Below are 18245 nucleotides of genomic sequence, written 5' to 3'. Positions count from 1 at the left end.
TTCTCCAGCCCAGCCCGCACCCTCCGCTCCTCTGCCGCTAATCTCCTCGCCGTGCCTCGTTCTCGCCTGTCCCGCCGTCGACCCCCGGCCCACGCCATTCCCCCGGCCCGGAATGCCCTCCTGCCGCACACCCGCCAAGCGAGCTCTCTCCCTCCCTTCAAAGCCCTACTGAGAGCTCACCTCCTCCAGGAGGCCTTCCCAGACTGAGCCCCCTCCTTCCTTTCCCCCTCCTTCCTCTCCCCCTCCTCCCCCTCCCCATCCCCCCGCCTTACCTCCTTCCCCTCCCCACAGCACCTGTATATATGTTTGTACATATTTATTACTCTATTATTTAATTTGCACATATTTATTCTATTTATTTTATTTTGTTAATATATTTTGTTTTGTTGTCTGTCTCCCCCTTCTAGACTGTGAGCCCGATGTTGAGTAGGGACCGTCTCTATCTGTTGCCAACTTGTACTTCCCAAGCGCTTAGTACAGTGCTCTGCACACAGTAAGCGCTCAATAAATACGATTGAATGAATGAATGAATGAATGAATGAATGAATTCTGCTCTGTTTCACAAGTGAGAAGCGTAGCGTTCTTGTTATTATTATGGTATTTATTAAGCACTAACTATGTACTAAGTCCCAGGATGGATACAAGCAACTGGGTTGGACACAGTCCCTGTCCCACATGGGGCTCACAGTCTCAATCCCCATTTTGCAGATGAGGTAACTGAGGCACACAGAAGTGAAATGGTGCCCAAGGTCTACAGCCAGCAAGTGGCGGAGCCGGGATTAGAATCCACGACCTTCTGACTCCCAGTCCCGGGTTCTATCCACTCCGCCATGAAGCCTTCTGAATACCGCCATTAGGGATTAGGGAGTTCTGACTCAAATCCCCAGCTGAGTGAGAAGATCCAGGAGATGCAGGGGGGACAGAGACCCAAGGAAATGTTCTCCATAGGGAGACCGCTGCTGATACTACTACTACTACTAATAATAATGGCATTTGTTAAGCTCTTACTATGTGCAAAGCACTGTTCTAAGCGCTGGGGGGGATACAAGGTGATCAGGTTGTCCCACCCGGGGCTCACAGTCATAATCCCCATTTTACAGATGAGGTAACTGAGGCTCAGAGAAGTTAAGTGACTTGCCCAAGGTCACACAGCAGACATGTGGCGGAGCCGGGATTAGAACCCATGACCTCTGACTCCAAAGCCCGTGCTCTTTCCACTGCTGATATGGCATGATTCGGCCAGCACTGTTGGCGTCCCCGGCTGCCAGGAGCCGCGGCTCTGGCCGAGAACTTCCTCTCTCTAGCACACATTTCCGGGCCTGACCATCCGGGGCATTGAGAGTGGTGGGAGGGGAGAGAACAGGGAAATTAGAGAGCAAGTGTTTGCAAGCTTCAGGGTGGCAGGAATGCTGAGCTGAAAACTGAGGAGAGTTGAGCATCGGGTCTGGGTGCAGGAGGACATGGGTTCTAATCCCGGCTCTGCCAATTACTTGCCGTGTGACCTTGGGCAAGTCACTTCACTTAGAACAGTGCTCAGCACTTAGAACAGTGCTTTGCACATAGTAAGTGCCTAATAAGTGCCATTATTATTATTCACTTCTCTGGGCCTCAGTTTCCTCTACTGTAAAATGGGGATTCAATACCTGTTCTCACTCGGACTACGACCCCCGTGTGGGACAGGGATTGTGTCCGACCTAATTAACTAATAATAATAACAATAATAATAAACTTGTACCTACCCCAGTGCTTAGAACAGTGTTTGACACACAGTAAGTGCTTAACAAATATTATAAAAAAAGCAGTATAAATTCAGGTCTGTCCTTGGGGAGGAGGCAGAAGCCAGCCAGTCCCAGAGGAACACAGCAGGAACTGAACATTTTTTCCCCTCCCAAAACTTCTCCTCTAAGCAACTCTCCCTTCACAGAGGATAACACCACCACACTCCCCGGCCCTCAGGCCCGCAACCTTGGCTTCGTCCTTCACTTCTTCCCCTCATGCCACCTATTCAGTCTGTTGCCAAATCTGGTTGGATTTTCCAGGATCCATCCCTTCCTCTCCATCTAAACGGCCTGCACGCTCCTCTAGACTGTAAGCTCACTGTGGGCAGGGAATGCGTCTGTTATATCGGGTCTACAGACAAGTGCTTGGCACAGTGCTCAATAAATACGATCGACTGATCGGTCCATGCCGACTTCACCTCTGCATCAGCCCCTTCGCTGGTCTCCCTGCCTGCGTTCTCACCTCTCTCCAGTCCACACTTCACTCAATCGGACCATTTTTCCTAAACGTTGCTCCCCATGCATTCTCCTCACCTTACAAACCTCCAATGGACACCCACCCTCGTCACGTCAAGCGGAAACTCCTGACCTTTGGCTTTTAAGGTCCTCACTCAGCTCTCTTGATAAGAATAACAACGGTGCCTTCCCCCTCCAGCTAACCTTTTCACTGTTACTCGTTGCTAACAACAGTGATCAATATAACAATAATAATATTGATGAGGATGATAACTGTGGTATTTGTTAAGCGCTTACTACGTGTCAAACACTGTTCTAGGTACACGCTAATCAGGTTGGACACAGTCTTGTCCCACATTGGGCTCAGTCTCCCTTCTTAGCTGACAGCTCACAACGTTTCCCACCTTTGAAGCCCTTGTGAAATTACATCTTCTCTAGGAGGCCTTCCCCGATTAGTGTCTGTTCTCCCCAACTACTTCCCCCACCACTGCCTGTCCTGTACCTCTCAGCACTTTGGAACTCATAGCCTTCTGATGCGGATTCACAACACGCTGTATTTGCATCGGCACTGAGTCACTCATCCAAGGGCATTTATCATACGCATATCCCCTCTTCCTTCTTCCTCCTCTCTGGGGTTCACTTTAATGTTCACCTCCCCAGCTAGGCTGTCAACTCTTGAGTTCTGTCTGCCAAGCACTGAGTAGGGGTGCTCTGCCCACAGCAGGGACTAAATGAATTGTGAAATTCCCCCAGACCCTCCCCGAGGGTCATGAGGAAAACGTAAAGGTGAAGGGAAAGCTTTTATTTTCAGGTTCCGTGAGGCTCCTCCCACCTCCAAGGCTGAGAAAACAAGGGCTTGTCCCTGGAAGAAATGGCTATCGTGGGCCGCCGGGGATTAAGACTGGGCTAGGTGCAAATTAATCAGGTTGGACCCAGGTCTCTGTCCCACCTGGAGCTCACAGTCTAAGTAGCGGGGAGTAGGATCGACTTTCCATTCAACAGATGGGGGAACTGAGGCCCAGAGAAGTGAAGTGAGTCACTGAGGTCACACAGCAGGGAAGCGGAGGAGCCGCGATTAGAACCAGGCCCCTGCTCTTCCCACTAATAATAATAATAATGATGGCATTTATTAAGCGCTTACTAAGTGCAAAGCACTGTTCTAAGCGCTGGGGAGGTTACAAGATGATCAGGTTGTCCCACGGGGGGTTCACAGTCTTAATCCCCATTTTACAGTTGAGGTAACTGAGGTGCAGAGAAGTTAAGTGCCTTGCCCAAAGTCACACAGCTGACAACCGGCGGAGCCGGGATTTGAACCAACGATCTCTGACTCCAAAGCCCGGGCTCTTTCCACTGAGCCACGCTGCTTCTCACTAGGCCGCACTGCTTCTCACTGGGAATTTGGGGACTCACCACCAGTTTGTCTGCTAGGTGATGTGCTGCCGAACCCTGGACTCGGGGAGGAGTTTCGTGGGGGACAAAATGGGAGGAGTCTCATGGGCGACGCCCCACTGTGCCCCGCACACGCACGCACATACACACACACCTTATTCTTGTGGTTGAAGGCCAAGGCCCGGACCTTACAGTTGTCAGGATTTGTGTTCTCCTTCGGGATGTCCTTCAGGGCTCGGTGGGTGATATGAGCGTACGTCGGCACCCGGGAAAGATTGTGCCTGGCGTCGCTTTTGCTCAACACGTCCTCCGTCACTTCCCAAAGACCCATGGAGCCATCACGGGAACCTAAACGGGGAAATAGAAGAAAGAGAATTATAATTTTGGTATTTGCTCAGCCCTTACCATGGGCCACTCACACTTGGGTAGGTACGAGAGGCCTAGGTCGGCCACGGTCCCTACCCGACATGGGGCTCACGGTCTAAGTAGGAGGGTTGAACGGGTGTTCGATCCCCATTTTATAGATGAGGAAACTGAGGCACCTAGAAGTGACACGATTTGCCCAGGGTCACGCAGCAGGCAAGCGGCAGAGCCAGGATTAGAATCCAGGTCATCTGATGCCCAGGCTCTTTCCGCTAGGCTGCACTGCCTTCCTGGACAAGTCGACGACTGCCTCCACTCCCGGGGGGCTGGGGGGGGGGGGGGGGCAGAGAGAGTGGCCACACAGACCCATTTCCCAACCTCTCTCCATAAAGGCTGCACACCAGAGGTCATTTGCCTGTGGAGAGTGAGCTTCAGAAGCTGACAGCAGTCCCAGGAACTTGGGTTGGTGGCCCGATATCGTCTCCCTTTCTGGCTTCTTTTAAGGCCAGACTAATCTCTTTCTCTCGGGGCCTAGACTGTGTTAGTTGGCCCGGCCACTAGCCTAAAGCAGGACCAGGAGAAAGGAGGGGCTGAGAGGGCCCAAACTTTCTAGCTTTTCTGAGGTTCAGAACCAGGGCACGAATGAGGGAGGAGAAGGTCAGTCTCTAGAGCCTCCATATCAGGTGCAGCACTGACTCACATCAGCTAAGAGTCTTCCTCCTGCTTTTGGTGGTGGTGGGGGGGGGGGGGGGGGGGGATAGAGAAGGGCTGGAGTCGGGGCAAAGAGGAAGAGAAAACAGGCTGACCTAAGGAAATGCGAATCTGCTCCTTATTAAAGTGTTACAAGGCATCAATTGAAATGACTTTTCTCTCAGGAGCTCAGGGATGTTACCAATAAATTCCATCTGCCAGGATGCATGTTTTCCCCAGACATCAATCTATCAGTTGTTCTTATTTATTGAGTGCTTCCTGTGAGCAGGGCACTGGACCAAGACATTTTAGGTAGAACGCAGCAGCAGAACAAGGGAACGTTCTTCCGAAGCCATGAACCCATCTGGATTCAGCGCCGTGTCGTGTGGGGTGATACTTTCATTCAATCGTATTTACTGAGCACTTACTGTGTACACAGCGCTGTACTAAGTGCTTGGAAAGTACAATTTGGTAACAAGTAGAGACAATCCCTACCCAACAACAGGCTCACAGTCTAGAAGTGGGGAGACATAACAAAACAAAGCAAATAGACAGGCATCAATAGCATCAGTACAAATAAACAGAATTAGATATACATACACATCATTAATAAAATAAATAGAATAATAAATATGTACATATATACCCAAGTGCTGTGGGGTGGGGAGGGGGGTGGAGCAGAGGGAGGGAGTAGGGGCAACGGGGAGGGGAGGAGAAGCAGAGGAAAAGGGGGGCTCAGTCTGGGAATTCCTCCTGGAGGAGGTGAGCTCTTAGGAGGGCTCTGAAAGGGGGGAACTGTGCTAGTTATACGAAGGGATGATACGATTATGCCCGTGTGCATAAATGCACACAATGTAAGACAAAGCTCTAGCCGGCATGTTTTCCTTAATGCAGGATTCTGCCCCCATCTCTAGACAGAAAGCTCAATGTGAGCAAGGAATGTGTCTACCACCTCTGTTGTATTGCACTTAGTACAGTGCTCTGCATACAGTAGGTGCTCAATAAATGCCATTGATGATGATGATACAAAGCAAACCCTCGGAACAGACCCGGGTATAATTCAAACAGAACCAATCTGCTTCTCCAAGAACATCTTACCAATTAGCAACCCAATTACCTTGTATCTACCCCAGTGCTTAGTACAGTGCCTGGTGCAGAGTAAGCGCTTAAAAAATACCACAATTATTATTATTATTACCTTAGTAACAGAAAGCAACAGGGAAGAGAGACTGGAGAAGAAACAGAAGGGGGAGAAGAGGAGAGGGGGAGAAAGAAGCAGCTGAATGGCCAGGATGTGGCTATGGGAAAACACAAGTCAACGTCTTCCCTGGCCACAGTGAGCTCCCTGGGCCTTCTCCACCAGGATCTTTCGGCCTCTCAGGTTCTATCCTTGGGCAAGCGAATACCACCTGGCTTCCCGTAGCCTAGGAAGATGCAGGACCAAATGCCGGGGAAGGGGAGGGGAAGACACTCGTCCAGAAGACCATCTGGTGAACAGGGGGCCCGGCAAAGCCTTACACTTTCAGGTCAACGCTCACCGTTGCCTTTGGGGATGGAGGTGGAATGCTGCTGACGGACTCTTGGGGTCAAATGCCGGGCCAAATCCCGATCTCACCCGCCCAACCGAGGCACCCAAGATCACTAGAAAGCCTTTGTCCCCTTCCTGTGTTACGGGGCTTTGGTGACCCAACACAGAGGGATGGGAAAAATGCAGCTTCGCTTTCCCCAAAGATAATGGCAGCGAGCAGCAGAAATGCACATAACAATTAGGTATTTGTTAAGCGCTTACTATGTGCCAAGCACTGTTCCACCAAAGCCCACAGGGGTGGGAAGGGGGCGGGGTGAGGAAAGTAGAGAGAGGAGAGAGAGAAAACATAAAATGCACTGTCATTGCTCACATTAGGATAGGACAGGCAGAAACCAAGCCAGACCAGCTGTGGTCATCTGATCTCTGACTTCTAATCCAGGTTCCGCTGCTTGACTTTGGGCGAGTCACTTCACTTCTCTGGGCCTCAGTTCCCTCATTTATAAAACGGGGATTAAGACTTTGAGCCCCACCTGGACAGCGGATTGCAACCCATCTGATTAGCCTGTATCTACCCCAGTGCTTAATATAGTTCCTGGCTCATAGTGAGCATTTAACAAATACCATTAAGCTTGTTGTGGGCAGGGACAACCTGCCCAGCCCGTTTATTGCTATAATGTACAATGCCAAGAGCTTAGAAGAGTGCTTTGCACACTGTAAGCGCTCAATAAATACAATCAAATGAATACATTAATTAAAAAAAAAAAATCCCAGCAGCACACAGGGAGCACAGCCCTTGCATGAACAGAACACACATACATGTGGTAGCTCCCTCTGCATGTGAGGTACGTGGGACCTCACGTTTGGACCTCCTCGCCACATTTCTCAGTGACATGCTGAGCAACACTGAGAAGCTGAAGAAGCGGCTCTACCTGGAAGACGCAAAACACGTAGGACACTTAATTAGGTGGGTCCAGTCCTTCGAAGCTAATGGTGGACAGACTCGGGAGAGGTGGAAGGGGGAATAGGAGACAGTCCCTTCTCTGAACCTCTCCTCTCCCAAGACTTTTGGCTCTGGAGATTTCAGCCATTGTGTCCCACCCCATGGATTCACTTAGCAGTAAAGCCGCTTTGGCTTCACTCCTCTGGGGTGACAAAAGAACTGGAGGAAGCTGAACTGGTTTGCCTCTAAATCTCCCTCATTGCTGGAGATTTATACTCAGTATTTCCCTATCTGAAAAAAAAAGGCTTTCTGGGAGATTCTAATCTGATTAGCATTAATGGTTTCAGCCCTTCTCCAATGGCTTTCAAGTCTGCCCATTTTAAGATAAAATGAACCATCAACTGTCAGATTATAAATCAGCTCAGTTTCTCAACGCTGTTAGGTTCTCTGATCGCACCAAAATGAGATTAGTGGAATCCTCTTCGGCTTCTGGCCTGGCTTGCTCTGTGATTCTGCCCAGGGCCCGGTGTCGGCCCCTCAGCCCAGAAGCTTTCAAAGGCTACGGGAAACAAATTTGGTCACAGCCAAGTCCAGGTCAAGCCCGACAGTGCCAGCTCTCCTGTTGGACGCTGCAGCCATTTTCAGTCTAGGACCCACCTGAGGCAGAAGTGCTGGCTGGGGGGGCAGGGGTGGGGCGCCCCATTTATGCTTCCGGGTCCAACATCCTAAAAGGATGGTTTTGGGGGGCGACAGGCACCAGGATTCCCTGCAGAGACCCAGTGGATACTAACAATCCAACGAAAAGTCGGGCCATCATCAGCAAATGTGTTGAAAACAAAAGGACAGATAGTTTGGCATCACTTCTACATAACCAGAGCCTGTCTTGTCTTGAATTCTTGTTGTAGCATCTAAGGACAGGCAGAACAAACAGATGGGGAAATGACACAGAGAAGGGCAATGAAAATGATCAGCAGGAGGAGGAGTTTGTGCATAAGTACAGTGCCTGGCACATAGTAAGAGTTTAACAAATACCATTGTTATTATTATTATTGGAATAGACCATTATTCATTCAATCCTACTTATTGAGTGCTGTGTGCAGAGCACTGTACTAAGCACTTGGGAGAGTACAGTACAACAGTAAATAGACACATTCCCTGCCCACAACGACTTAAAATCTACAGCAGGGGGAGGCACATTAATATAAAAAAATAAATGACAGATATGGACATAAAGTGCTTTGGGGCTGGGAGGAGGGCAGAGGGAGCAAGCCAGGGTGTCGCAGAGGGGAGTGAGAAAAGAGGAAAGGCGGGGGCTTGGTCCAGGAAGATCTCCTGGAGGAGATGTGCCTTCAACAAGGCTTTGAAGCCGGGGAGAGTCATTGTCTGTCAGATTTGAAAAGGGAGGGTGTTCCAGGCCAGAGGCAGAACATGGTTCAGGGGTCAGCGGTGAGATGGGCGAGATAGAGGCACGGTGAGAAGATCAACATTAGGGGAGTGAAGTGTGTGGGCTGGGTTGCAGTGGGAGAGTAGCGAGGTGAGGTAGGAGCGGGCAAGGTGACGGAGGTGATCCAATGACTTTTTGGTTTGGAAAAACTGGACAAGTTTATAACCCACGAAGGATGTGGCCAGAGTGAGCAAGGAACTGTTGTTCCCCAAATCCCAAAACAGCAGGGGAAAGAGACAGAGAGCCAAGTCAGAAAGCGGAAAGGTTCAAGGGGAGCCAGAGGAAACGCTTCACACAAAAGATGGTCAAAGTATCGGATCTGTTACCACAGCGGGTTCAAAATAAGTTCATGGAGGGGGGATCACAGTGGGATCCTAGTGGGAAAGTGAAGGGTGCTAGATGATTCCCCGGTCCTAACCACAGGAGGGGGAGTCTAAGGGTTCACACGGTTTCTCCAAGCACCTTAGGTGCTACTTTACTACCATTGCCACTTGACTGAATGGTCTGATGTTTTAAGCTTGCCACCTGCTAGCTTGAGAAGGGAAGCTGCACAGCCTCATGGAAAGAGCACAGGCCAGGAAGTTCTGATCCCAGCTCCGCTGTGTACCGGCTGCGGGATCTTGGGCAAGTCACTTCGCTTCTCTGTGCCTCAGTTCCCTCGTTTGCAAAAAGAGGAGTTCAATGCCTGTTCTCTCTCCTTACTTAGACTCTTAAGTCTCATGTTCATCATGCACTCAATCGTATTTATTGAGCGCTTACTGTGTGCAGAACACAGTACTGAGAGCTTGGGAGAGTACAATACAGCAATAAACAGTCACATTTCCTGCCCACAATGGGCTTACAGGCCAGGGTAGGGTAGAAAGACATCAATATGAATAAATAAAATGCCAGATATGTACATAAGTGCTGAAGGGTGGGGAGAGGGGAAGGGTAAAGGAAGCGAGTCAGGACAACGCAGAAGGGAGTGGGAGATGAGGAAAAGTGGGGCTTAGTCTGGGAAAGCCTTTTGGAAGAGATGTGCCTTCAATAAGGCTTTGAAAGGGGGAGAGTAATTGTTTGTCGGATGTGAGGAGGGCATTCCAGGCCAGAGGCAGGACGTAGGCTAGGGGTTGGCAGGGAGACAGGCGGCATTGGAGCACAGTGAAAAGGTTAGCACCAGACAAGCGAATTGTGCGGGCTGAGTGGCAGGAGAGGAGTGAGGGGGCAGGAGGGGGCAAGATGATTTGAGTGCTTTAAAGGCAATGGTGAGGAATTTTTGCTTGATATGGAGGTTGACGGGCAACCACTGGAGTTTCGTGAGGAGTGGGGTGATGTGTCCTCAATGTTTTTGTAGAAAAATGATCTGGACAGCAGAGTGAAGTATGGACTGGAGTGGGGAGAGACAAGAGCCTGGGAGGTCAGCAAGGAAGCTGATGAAGTAATCAGGCGGAACAGGATGAGTGATTGGATTACTGTGGTAGCAGTTTGGATGGAGAAGAAAGGGTGGATTATAGCTACGTTGTGAAGGTAGGACCGACAGGATTTAGTGATGGGTTGAATATGTGTGTTGAATGAGAGCGGAGTCAAGGAAACGCCAAGGTTACGGGCTTTTGAGGCAGAAAGGATGGTGGTGCCACCTACAGTGATGGGAAAGTCAGGGGCAGGTCAGGGTTCGGGTGGGAAGATAAGGAGTTCTGTTTTGGACATGTTAAGTTTGAGGTGACAGGAGGACTGTGAGCCCGTTGTTGGTTAAGGTCCGTCTCCATATGTTGCCAACTTGTACTTCCCAAGCACTTAGTACAGTGCTCTGCATACAGTAAGTGCTCAATAAATACGATTGACTGAATGAATGAATCCACGTAGAGATGTCTTGAAGGCATAAGGAGATGCGAGACTGCAGAGAGGGAGAGAGGTCAGGGATGGAGACTGTAGATTTGGGAATCATCCGCATAGAGGTGGTAGCTGAAGCCGTAAGAGTAAATGAGTTCTCCAAAGGACTAGGTGTAGATGGAGAATAGAAGGAGGCCCAGAACTGAACCCTGGGGGACCCCCACAGTTAGGGGATGGGAGGCAGAAGAGGAGCCGGTGAAGGATACTGAGAATGAACGGCCAGAGAGAGGAGAACCAGGAGAGGACAGTGAAGCCAAGGCTGGATAACATTTTCAGGAGAAGGGACTGGTCCAGTGTCGAAGGCAGCTGAGAGGTCGAGGAGGATCAGGATGGAGTAGGGGCCATTGGATTTGGCAAGAAGGAGATCATTGGTGACCCCTGAGACGGTGGCTTCTGTGGAGGGAAGGGGATGGAAGCTAGATTGAAGGGGGTCCAGGAGAGAACTGGAGAGCAATTTGAGACAGTGGGTGTTGACAACTCGCTCAAGGAGTTTGGAGAGGAATGGTAAGAGGGAGATGGGGTGATGGCTGGAGGGAGCAGTGGGGTCAAGGGAGGGTTTTTTTTTAAATAGGGAAGATGTGGGCATGTTTGAAGGCAGAGGGGAAGAAGCCGTTGGAGAGTGAGCAGTTGAAGACGGATGTTAAGGAGGGGAGGAGGGAAGGGGTGAAAGTTTTTATAAGGTGAGAGGGAATGGGGTCAGAAGCACAAGTGGAAGGGGTGGATTTGGAGAGGAGGCAGGGGATCTCCTCTATAGGTACTGCTGGGAAGGATGGGAGAGGTGAAGAGGGGGCCGGAATGGCGAGGGACTGAGGAGGGACAGGGGAGATTTTAGGGAACTCACACATTTTCCTGATGAAGTAGGTGGTCAGGTCACTGGGGGCAAGGGATGGGGGAAGTGGGGGGACAGAGGGCCTGAGGAAGGAGTTAAATGTCTGGAACAACTGACAAGGGCAGTGGACATGAGTGTCAATAAGAGTGGAGAAATAGTTTTGCCGGGCAAAGGAGAGGGCAGTCCCTGATTATCCTGTAGCTACCCCAGCGCTTAGTACAGTGCTTGGCACATAATAAATGCTTAACAAATACCGCAATTATTACTATTATTCAGAATAAAGAAGTGCTAACTCAAGTTGATCCCACTGACAGCTCTGGAGTCAACAGCCTATTCACCTTTCCCAAATAAACACACAATGTCTCACCAGCAGAACTGGAGCTTTAAGCTCAACCAAGTGCTTAGTACAGTGCTCTGCACACAGTAAGCGCTCAATAAATAAGATTGAATGAACCACGTTGACACATTCTGGGTCCTAGAGGAATCAAGTCGGGGAACGACTGCAATTTACCAAGCTCTGTCTTTTCTACCTCAATTAGCAACCTGCTCTTCTTCCCTTACTCTCCCCATCCTTCCCCCGTTGTTCCATCTCTAACAATGAAAATAATAAAACTAATAATAATAATGACACTGGTTAAGCACTTACTACGTACCAAGCACTGTTTTAAGCACTGGAGTAGATACAAGTCATTCAGGTTGAACACAGTCCCTGTCCCCCATGGGGCTCCCAATCTTAATCTCTGTGTTACAGATGAGATACCTGAGGCCCGGGAAGTTAAATGACTTGCCCAAGGTCACACAGCAGACACGTGGTGGAGCCGGGATTAGAACCCGGGTCCTTCTGACTCCCAGGCCCGAGCTCTATCAATCAATCGTATTTATTGAGCGCTTACTGTGTGCACAGCACTGTACTAAGCACTTGGGAAGTACAAGTTGGCAACATATAGAGACAGTCCCTACCCAACAGTGGGCTCACAGTCTAAAAGGGGGAGACAGAACAAAACCAAACATACTAACAAAATAAAATAAATAGAATAGATATGTACGGGTAAAATAAATAAATAAATAGAGTAATAAATGTGTACAAACATATATACATATATACATGCTACTCCCCTATTTCTTTCCATATCGCAGCTTCCCCACCCTGGACATTACTACCTGTGGCATTCCTTGTTTCCATTTCATGATCCCCTTTGCCAGCCGGACGTGCTTGGCAGCCAGCAGGGGCCTGATGAGACGGGAAGCGGGAATGGGGGGAATGTGGGGCGACTGCCAGGGAGGGCTCACTTCGGTGCGGGTCAGCGCCGCTGGGAACGAGAAGCAGCGTAGCCTAGTGGAAAGCGTCTGGGAGTCAGAAGACCTGGGTTCTAATCCCGGCTCTGCTCTGTCTGCTGTGGAACCTTGGGCAAGTCGCTTCACTTCTCGGTGCCTCAGTTACCTCCTCTGAAAAACGGGGATTAAGGCTGTGAGTCCCATGTGGGACAGGGACTGTGTCAATTAATCAACCACTGGTACTTATTGGGTGCTTACTATGCAGCGTGGCTCAGGGGGAAAAGCCCGGGCTTTGGAGTCAGAGGTCATGGGTTCAAATCCCAGCTCCGCCACTTGCCAGCTGTGTGACTTTGGGCAAGTCACTTCACTTCTCTGGGCCTCAGTTACCTCATCTGTAAAATGGGGATTAAGACTGTGAGCCCCCCCGTGGGACAACCTGATCACCTTGAAACCTCCCCAGCTCTTAGAACAGTGCTTTGCACATAGTAAGTGCTTAATAAATGCCATCATTGTTATTATTATGTGCAACGAACTGTATCAAGAACTTGGAAGAGCATACTACAACAGAAGTAGCAGCCATGTTCCCTGCCCACAGTGAGCTTACAGTCCAACCTGATTATCTTGTATCTATCCCAGTGCTTGGTACTATGCGTGGCACATAGTAAGTGCTTAATAAATGCCACTGAAAAACACCACCACAAAAAACCTTTTTTCAACACATCTCTAAAGCTCTGGGAATTGCCCAGGAAGAATTTCCGCATTCTCCTGCCCAAACACCGTCCCCTTCCCCTGAAATCAATGCCATCTTCACAAGAATCACGTGTAATCACTGTACTAAGTGCTTGGGAAAGAATACAACATAACAGAGTTGGTTGACACATTCCTTGCCCACAGTGAGCTTCCAGTCTCGAGGGGGAGACAGACATTAAACAGCACGGCCTAGTGGATAAAGTGTAGGCCTTGGGAGTCGGAAAGATCTGGGTTCAAATCCTGGCTCCGCCACTTGTCTGTTCGGTGACCCTGAGTAAGTCACATCACTTCTCTGTGCCTCAGTTTCCTCATCTGTAAAATGGGGATTAAGACTGTGAGCCCCATGTGGGACAGGGACTGGGTCCAACCTCATCAGCTTGTATCTACCGAAGCACTGAGAACGACATCTGGCGCAGAGTAGCACATAACAAATACCATTAAAATAAACCAACAAATACATAAAAATCTGAGCCCCATTCGTCACCAACGAACTGAAGGCTAGACAACTGTCCGGACCCCAAGACGACATCGCACTCTCGCTCTCTCTCCAAAGCTCTGAGACACCGAAAAGTCAGCCTAGAAGACGGGAAACTTACCAGACACTGCCATGGTATCACTGATCCACGCGATTGAGAATATCCAGTCCTTGTGTCCATCCTGGAAGAAGGGGATGGGAATTGAGAGGGAAATCAATTTTTAAGATCTGAGCTCTCACCCGGAATCCACCTCCCTGGCAGTCGACCTGTCAGTGCCAAGGACCGCCTCCTCAACGCATGTAGCGGGAACTGGGACCACAAAAGCAGCCCACTGCAATTTCCCGAACACGTGTGAAGAGGCCCGAGTCCTGTCAGCTCCTCTTCCAAGTCGCTCCCACAGCCCAAGGCCACATGGAGAGAGGAAGTGGAAGCCCTCGGGCTCTTCTTGGAGCTTGATTACCATGTCCCAAAAGGACTGGAAAATGAGCCCCCGTAGTCGGAGGCCCGCGTCAAATCACGGGCTACGTCCAAGCCCGTCCCAGCACAGGGGCCCACCCACCCCGGAGCTGGGCCAGAACTAAACCGACGCCGGGAGGCAAAGGAAAAATCTAGGGAAAGAACCACTTTTGACCGCCAGCTCTCACTTCCCTTGGGTCTGGGTGAATGAAAGCCGAAACGGAGAGGGGAGAGGGGTCCCAGGCGTTCACTGGTTCATTCGGTCGTATTTACTTGTACCGCGACATCGTATCTCCTGGGGAAACCCGGCCCATCAGAGTTGGGGAAGGTCGGTTCCTCCCTTCTCCCCACCACGTGCGACTTACATCTCCCACACACACGGGGTCCAGTGTGGGCAGTCGGTATATGGCCAGGCTGTTGGGGTTGTCTCCTCCGGTGGCCAATAGTGTCCGCGAAGGATTCAGCTCGATAGCGTGGATGCCGCACCCCTGCTGGGTCACTACCCCAGGCTCACGGTCTTTGAGGATGGGAATCTTGGTGATCTGGCCCGTTTGGACGTCCACTACGAACAACTGGAGGTGGAAACGGAGAGATGAAAATAAAGCCAAAGCACAACTACTGAGTCAGTCTCGTAACGAAGCTCCAGGCCTCCCTCCCTAGCCTGGAATGCCCTCCTTCCTTCCTCCTCCTCCACACCACCTACCTTCAAAGCCTTACTAAAGTCCTATCTCTGCCGAGAGGTCTAAGCCCTCGTTTCCCGACTCGGTCTCCCTTCTGCCTCACCTCTGTTCTTGGACGTGTACCCTTTCAGCACTTGCTATTCCCCCCACCCTCAGCCTCCTAGCACTCGTGTACCTAGCCATCGTTTATTTTATTTTAATGCCAGTCTTCGCCTCTAGACTGTAAGCTCCTGGTGAGCAGGGAACGTGTCAGCAACTTTGTTTTGTAGTAATCTCTCCCAAGTGTCCAGCACATCTCCCCCCACCCCAGCCCCACAGCATATATATCCTTTTCTGTAATTTCTATTAAAGTCTATCTCCCTAGCTAGACTGTAAAGCTCATTGTGGACAGGGAATGTGTCTGTTATATTGTTACATTGTACTTTCCCAAGGGCTTAGTACAGTGCTCTGTACACAGTACGCACTCAATAAATACGATTAAATGAATCTCTCCCCTCTCTGCAGTTTCACATTTCCTCCTGCCTTCACAACATCTCTACTTGGATGCCATTCATTCATTCCTTCAATCGTATTTGTTGAGCGCTTACTGTGTGCAGAGCACTGTACTAAGCGCTTGGGAAGCACAAGTCAGCAACATATAGAGACAGTCCCTACCCAACAACGGGCTCATGGTCTAGAAGGGGGAGACAGACAACAAAATAAAACAAGTAGACAGGTGTCAAAACCATCAGAATAAATAGAATTATAACTACAAGCACATCTGTCATCCTCAAGCTCAACATATACAAAACAGAACTCCTTATCTTCCCACCCAAACCCTGTCCTCCCCCGACTTTTCCAACACTGCAGACCACCACCACCATCCTTCCTGTCTCACAAGCCTGTAACCTCGGCATTATCCAGAGAAGCAGCATGGCTCAGTGAAAACAGCCCGGGCTTTGGAGTCAGAGGTCATGGGTTCAAATCCCGGCTCCACCAATTGCCAGCTGCGTGACTGTGGGCAAGTCACTTAACTTCTCTGGGCCTCAGTTACCTCATCGGCAAAATGGGGATTAAGACTGTGAGCCCCCCGTGGAACAACCTGATCACCTTGTAACCTGCCCAGCGCTTAGAACACTGATTTGCACATAGTAAGCGCTTAACAAATACCAACATTATTATTATCCTTGATTTCTCTCTCTCATTCAACCCACATATTCAATGTATCACTAAATTCTGGAGGTTCAACCTTCGCAACGCTGCTAAAATCCACCGTCCTCTCCGTTCAAACTGCTACCACGCTAATTCAAGCATCTATCCATCTTGCCTTGATTAGCGTAACAGCCTCCTTGCTGACCTCCCAACCTCTGGTCTCCCCCAACTCTAGTCCATCCTTCATTCTGCTGCCTGGATCATTTTCTACAAAAAAGTTCAGTCCATGTTTCCCCCCTCCTCAAAAAACTCCAGTGGTTGCCCATCCGCCCCTACATCCAACAGAAACTCCTCGCCATTGGCTTTAAAGCACTCAATCACCTTGCCCCTCCTACCTCACCTCACTACTCTCCGATTACAATCCAGCCTGCACACTTTGCTCCTCTCACGCCAACCTACCCGCTGTACCTCCATCTCGTCTATCTCGCCGCCGACCTCTCGCCCACATCCTGCCTCTGTCCTCCCTCCTCCTGACAGACGATTCTTTCCCCTGCTTCAAAGCCTTATTGAAGGCACATCTCCTCCAAGAGGCCTTCCCTGACTAAGCCCTCTTTTCCTTTTCTTCCTCTTTCTTCTGAGTCACCCCGACTTAATCTCTTTAGTCATCCCCCTCCAGCCCCACAGCACTCAGTGCTTGGTACATAGTTAGCGCTTAACAAATATCATCATTATTATTATTATTACAGATCTGTAATTTATTTATATTAACATCTGTCTCCTCCTCTAGACTGTAAGCTCACTGTGGGCAGGGAATGTGTCTGGTATAGTGTTATACTCTACTCTCCTGAACGCTTAGTACAGGCTCTGCACAGAGTAAGCGCTCAACAAATAGAACTGATTGATGGATTGCTAGAAAGGCTCAGGAGGTCCCACAAAATTGCCTCCATCCAGAGTCCCACTCACATGAACCCATTTCCTTCCCTTCCTGGACTGTCTCACTCCCTGCTTTGCCCAAAGAGAACGTAAGGATCATTTTCCCCCACTGCCACCACAAGTGAGCCAGATGTTTCACTCTCCGTTGCCCAGCATCTCTCGGGCCCCGTGCCCGTGCTGACTGACGTGGTTTTAATGCCGGAACTCGGAACCTGCCACTGGCTTTCAACATCAAAATGGAAATCACACTAGGCACGGGCAGTTGCTTTCCAGGCTTCTTTCTTTGAGCCACAAGTTGAGTGTAAGAATAAAGAATTCAAGCGATGAGCAGATGGGGTGATAGGATGAGACTGAAAAGGAAGGTCAGAGGGAAATTAGCCAAGGCAGCGGGGAGTGGTGCGGTGGTTAAGAAGTGATGTTGAGCCTTCGATTAAATGTGTGTGGGTGTGTCTGTGTATGTGCACTGTACTAAGCACTTGGGAAAGTTCTTCCTACTACCTGCCTCTGGCTTGGAACCCCCTCCCTCTTCATATCCGACAGTCGATTACTCTGCCCTTCTTCAAAGCCTTACTGAAGGCACATCTTCCCCAGGAGGCCTTCCCTGCCTAAGATCTCATTTTCCCTTCTCCCACTCCCTTTTACATAGCCCTGATTTTGCTCCCTTTCTTCACCCCTCCTCCAGCCCCACAGCACTTACATGCATATCCGTAATTTATTTATATTAATGTCTGTCTCTCCCTCTAGGCTGTAAGCTATTTGTCAGCCAGCCGTATTTACTGAGCGCTACTGTGTGTGCAGCACTGTACCAAGTGCTTGGGAGACTACAATATAACAATAAACAGAACCATTCCCTGCCCACAATTAGCTTACAATTGCTCATGGCTCAGGTGCTCTTTGTGGGCAGGGAATGTGTCTACCAACTCTCTTACACTGTACTCTCCAAAGTGCCTAGCAGAGTGCTCTGCACATAGTAAGCACCTGATAAACATGACTGACAATAATAACAATGATAATACTAATAATATTTCTGGTATTTTTACGTGCTTACTGTGTACCAGGCACTGTACTAAGTGCTGGGGTAGATGATATGTTTACATTCCAGGCTGACGTGGCAATTGGGGAACTACAAGCTGAGGAGATTAATAATAATAATGATGATGTTGATGGTACTTGTTAAGTGCTTACTGTGTGCCAAGCATTGTTCCAAGTGCTGAGCACTGTGAATGATTAGGTAGGCCACCTTTCAGAGATGTGATGT

General features: G+C 49.6%; 1 protein-coding gene across 2 annotated transcripts in view; it reads right to left on the bottom strand.

Annotated features, from left to right (window-relative positions):
* Positions 1-18245, bottom strand: part of DCAF12 (DDB1 and CUL4 associated factor 12) — a 70284-nt gene that overhangs the window by 9855 nt on the left and 42184 nt on the right. For both annotated transcript variants that reach the window (XM_038744346.1, XM_038744347.1), the window contains exons 3-5: positions 14609-14815; positions 13908-13968; positions 3778-3971 (exon numbers count right to left, since the gene is read on the bottom strand). In XM_038744346.1, the coding sequence (XP_038600274.1) occupies positions 3778-3971; positions 13908-13968; positions 14609-14815 (462 nt within the window). The remainder of the gene's footprint in view (positions 1-3777; positions 3972-13907; positions 13969-14608; positions 14816-18245) is intronic.

This window comes from Tachyglossus aculeatus, chromosome 3 (assembly GCF_015852505.1).
Source record: "Tachyglossus aculeatus isolate mTacAcu1 chromosome 3, mTacAcu1.pri, whole genome shotgun sequence".
Lineage (NCBI taxonomy): Eukaryota > Metazoa > Chordata > Mammalia > Monotremata > Tachyglossidae > Tachyglossus > Tachyglossus aculeatus.
The sequence above is the reverse complement of the archived record's forward strand: the minus strand, read 5'-3'. Positions and strand labels throughout refer to the sequence as shown.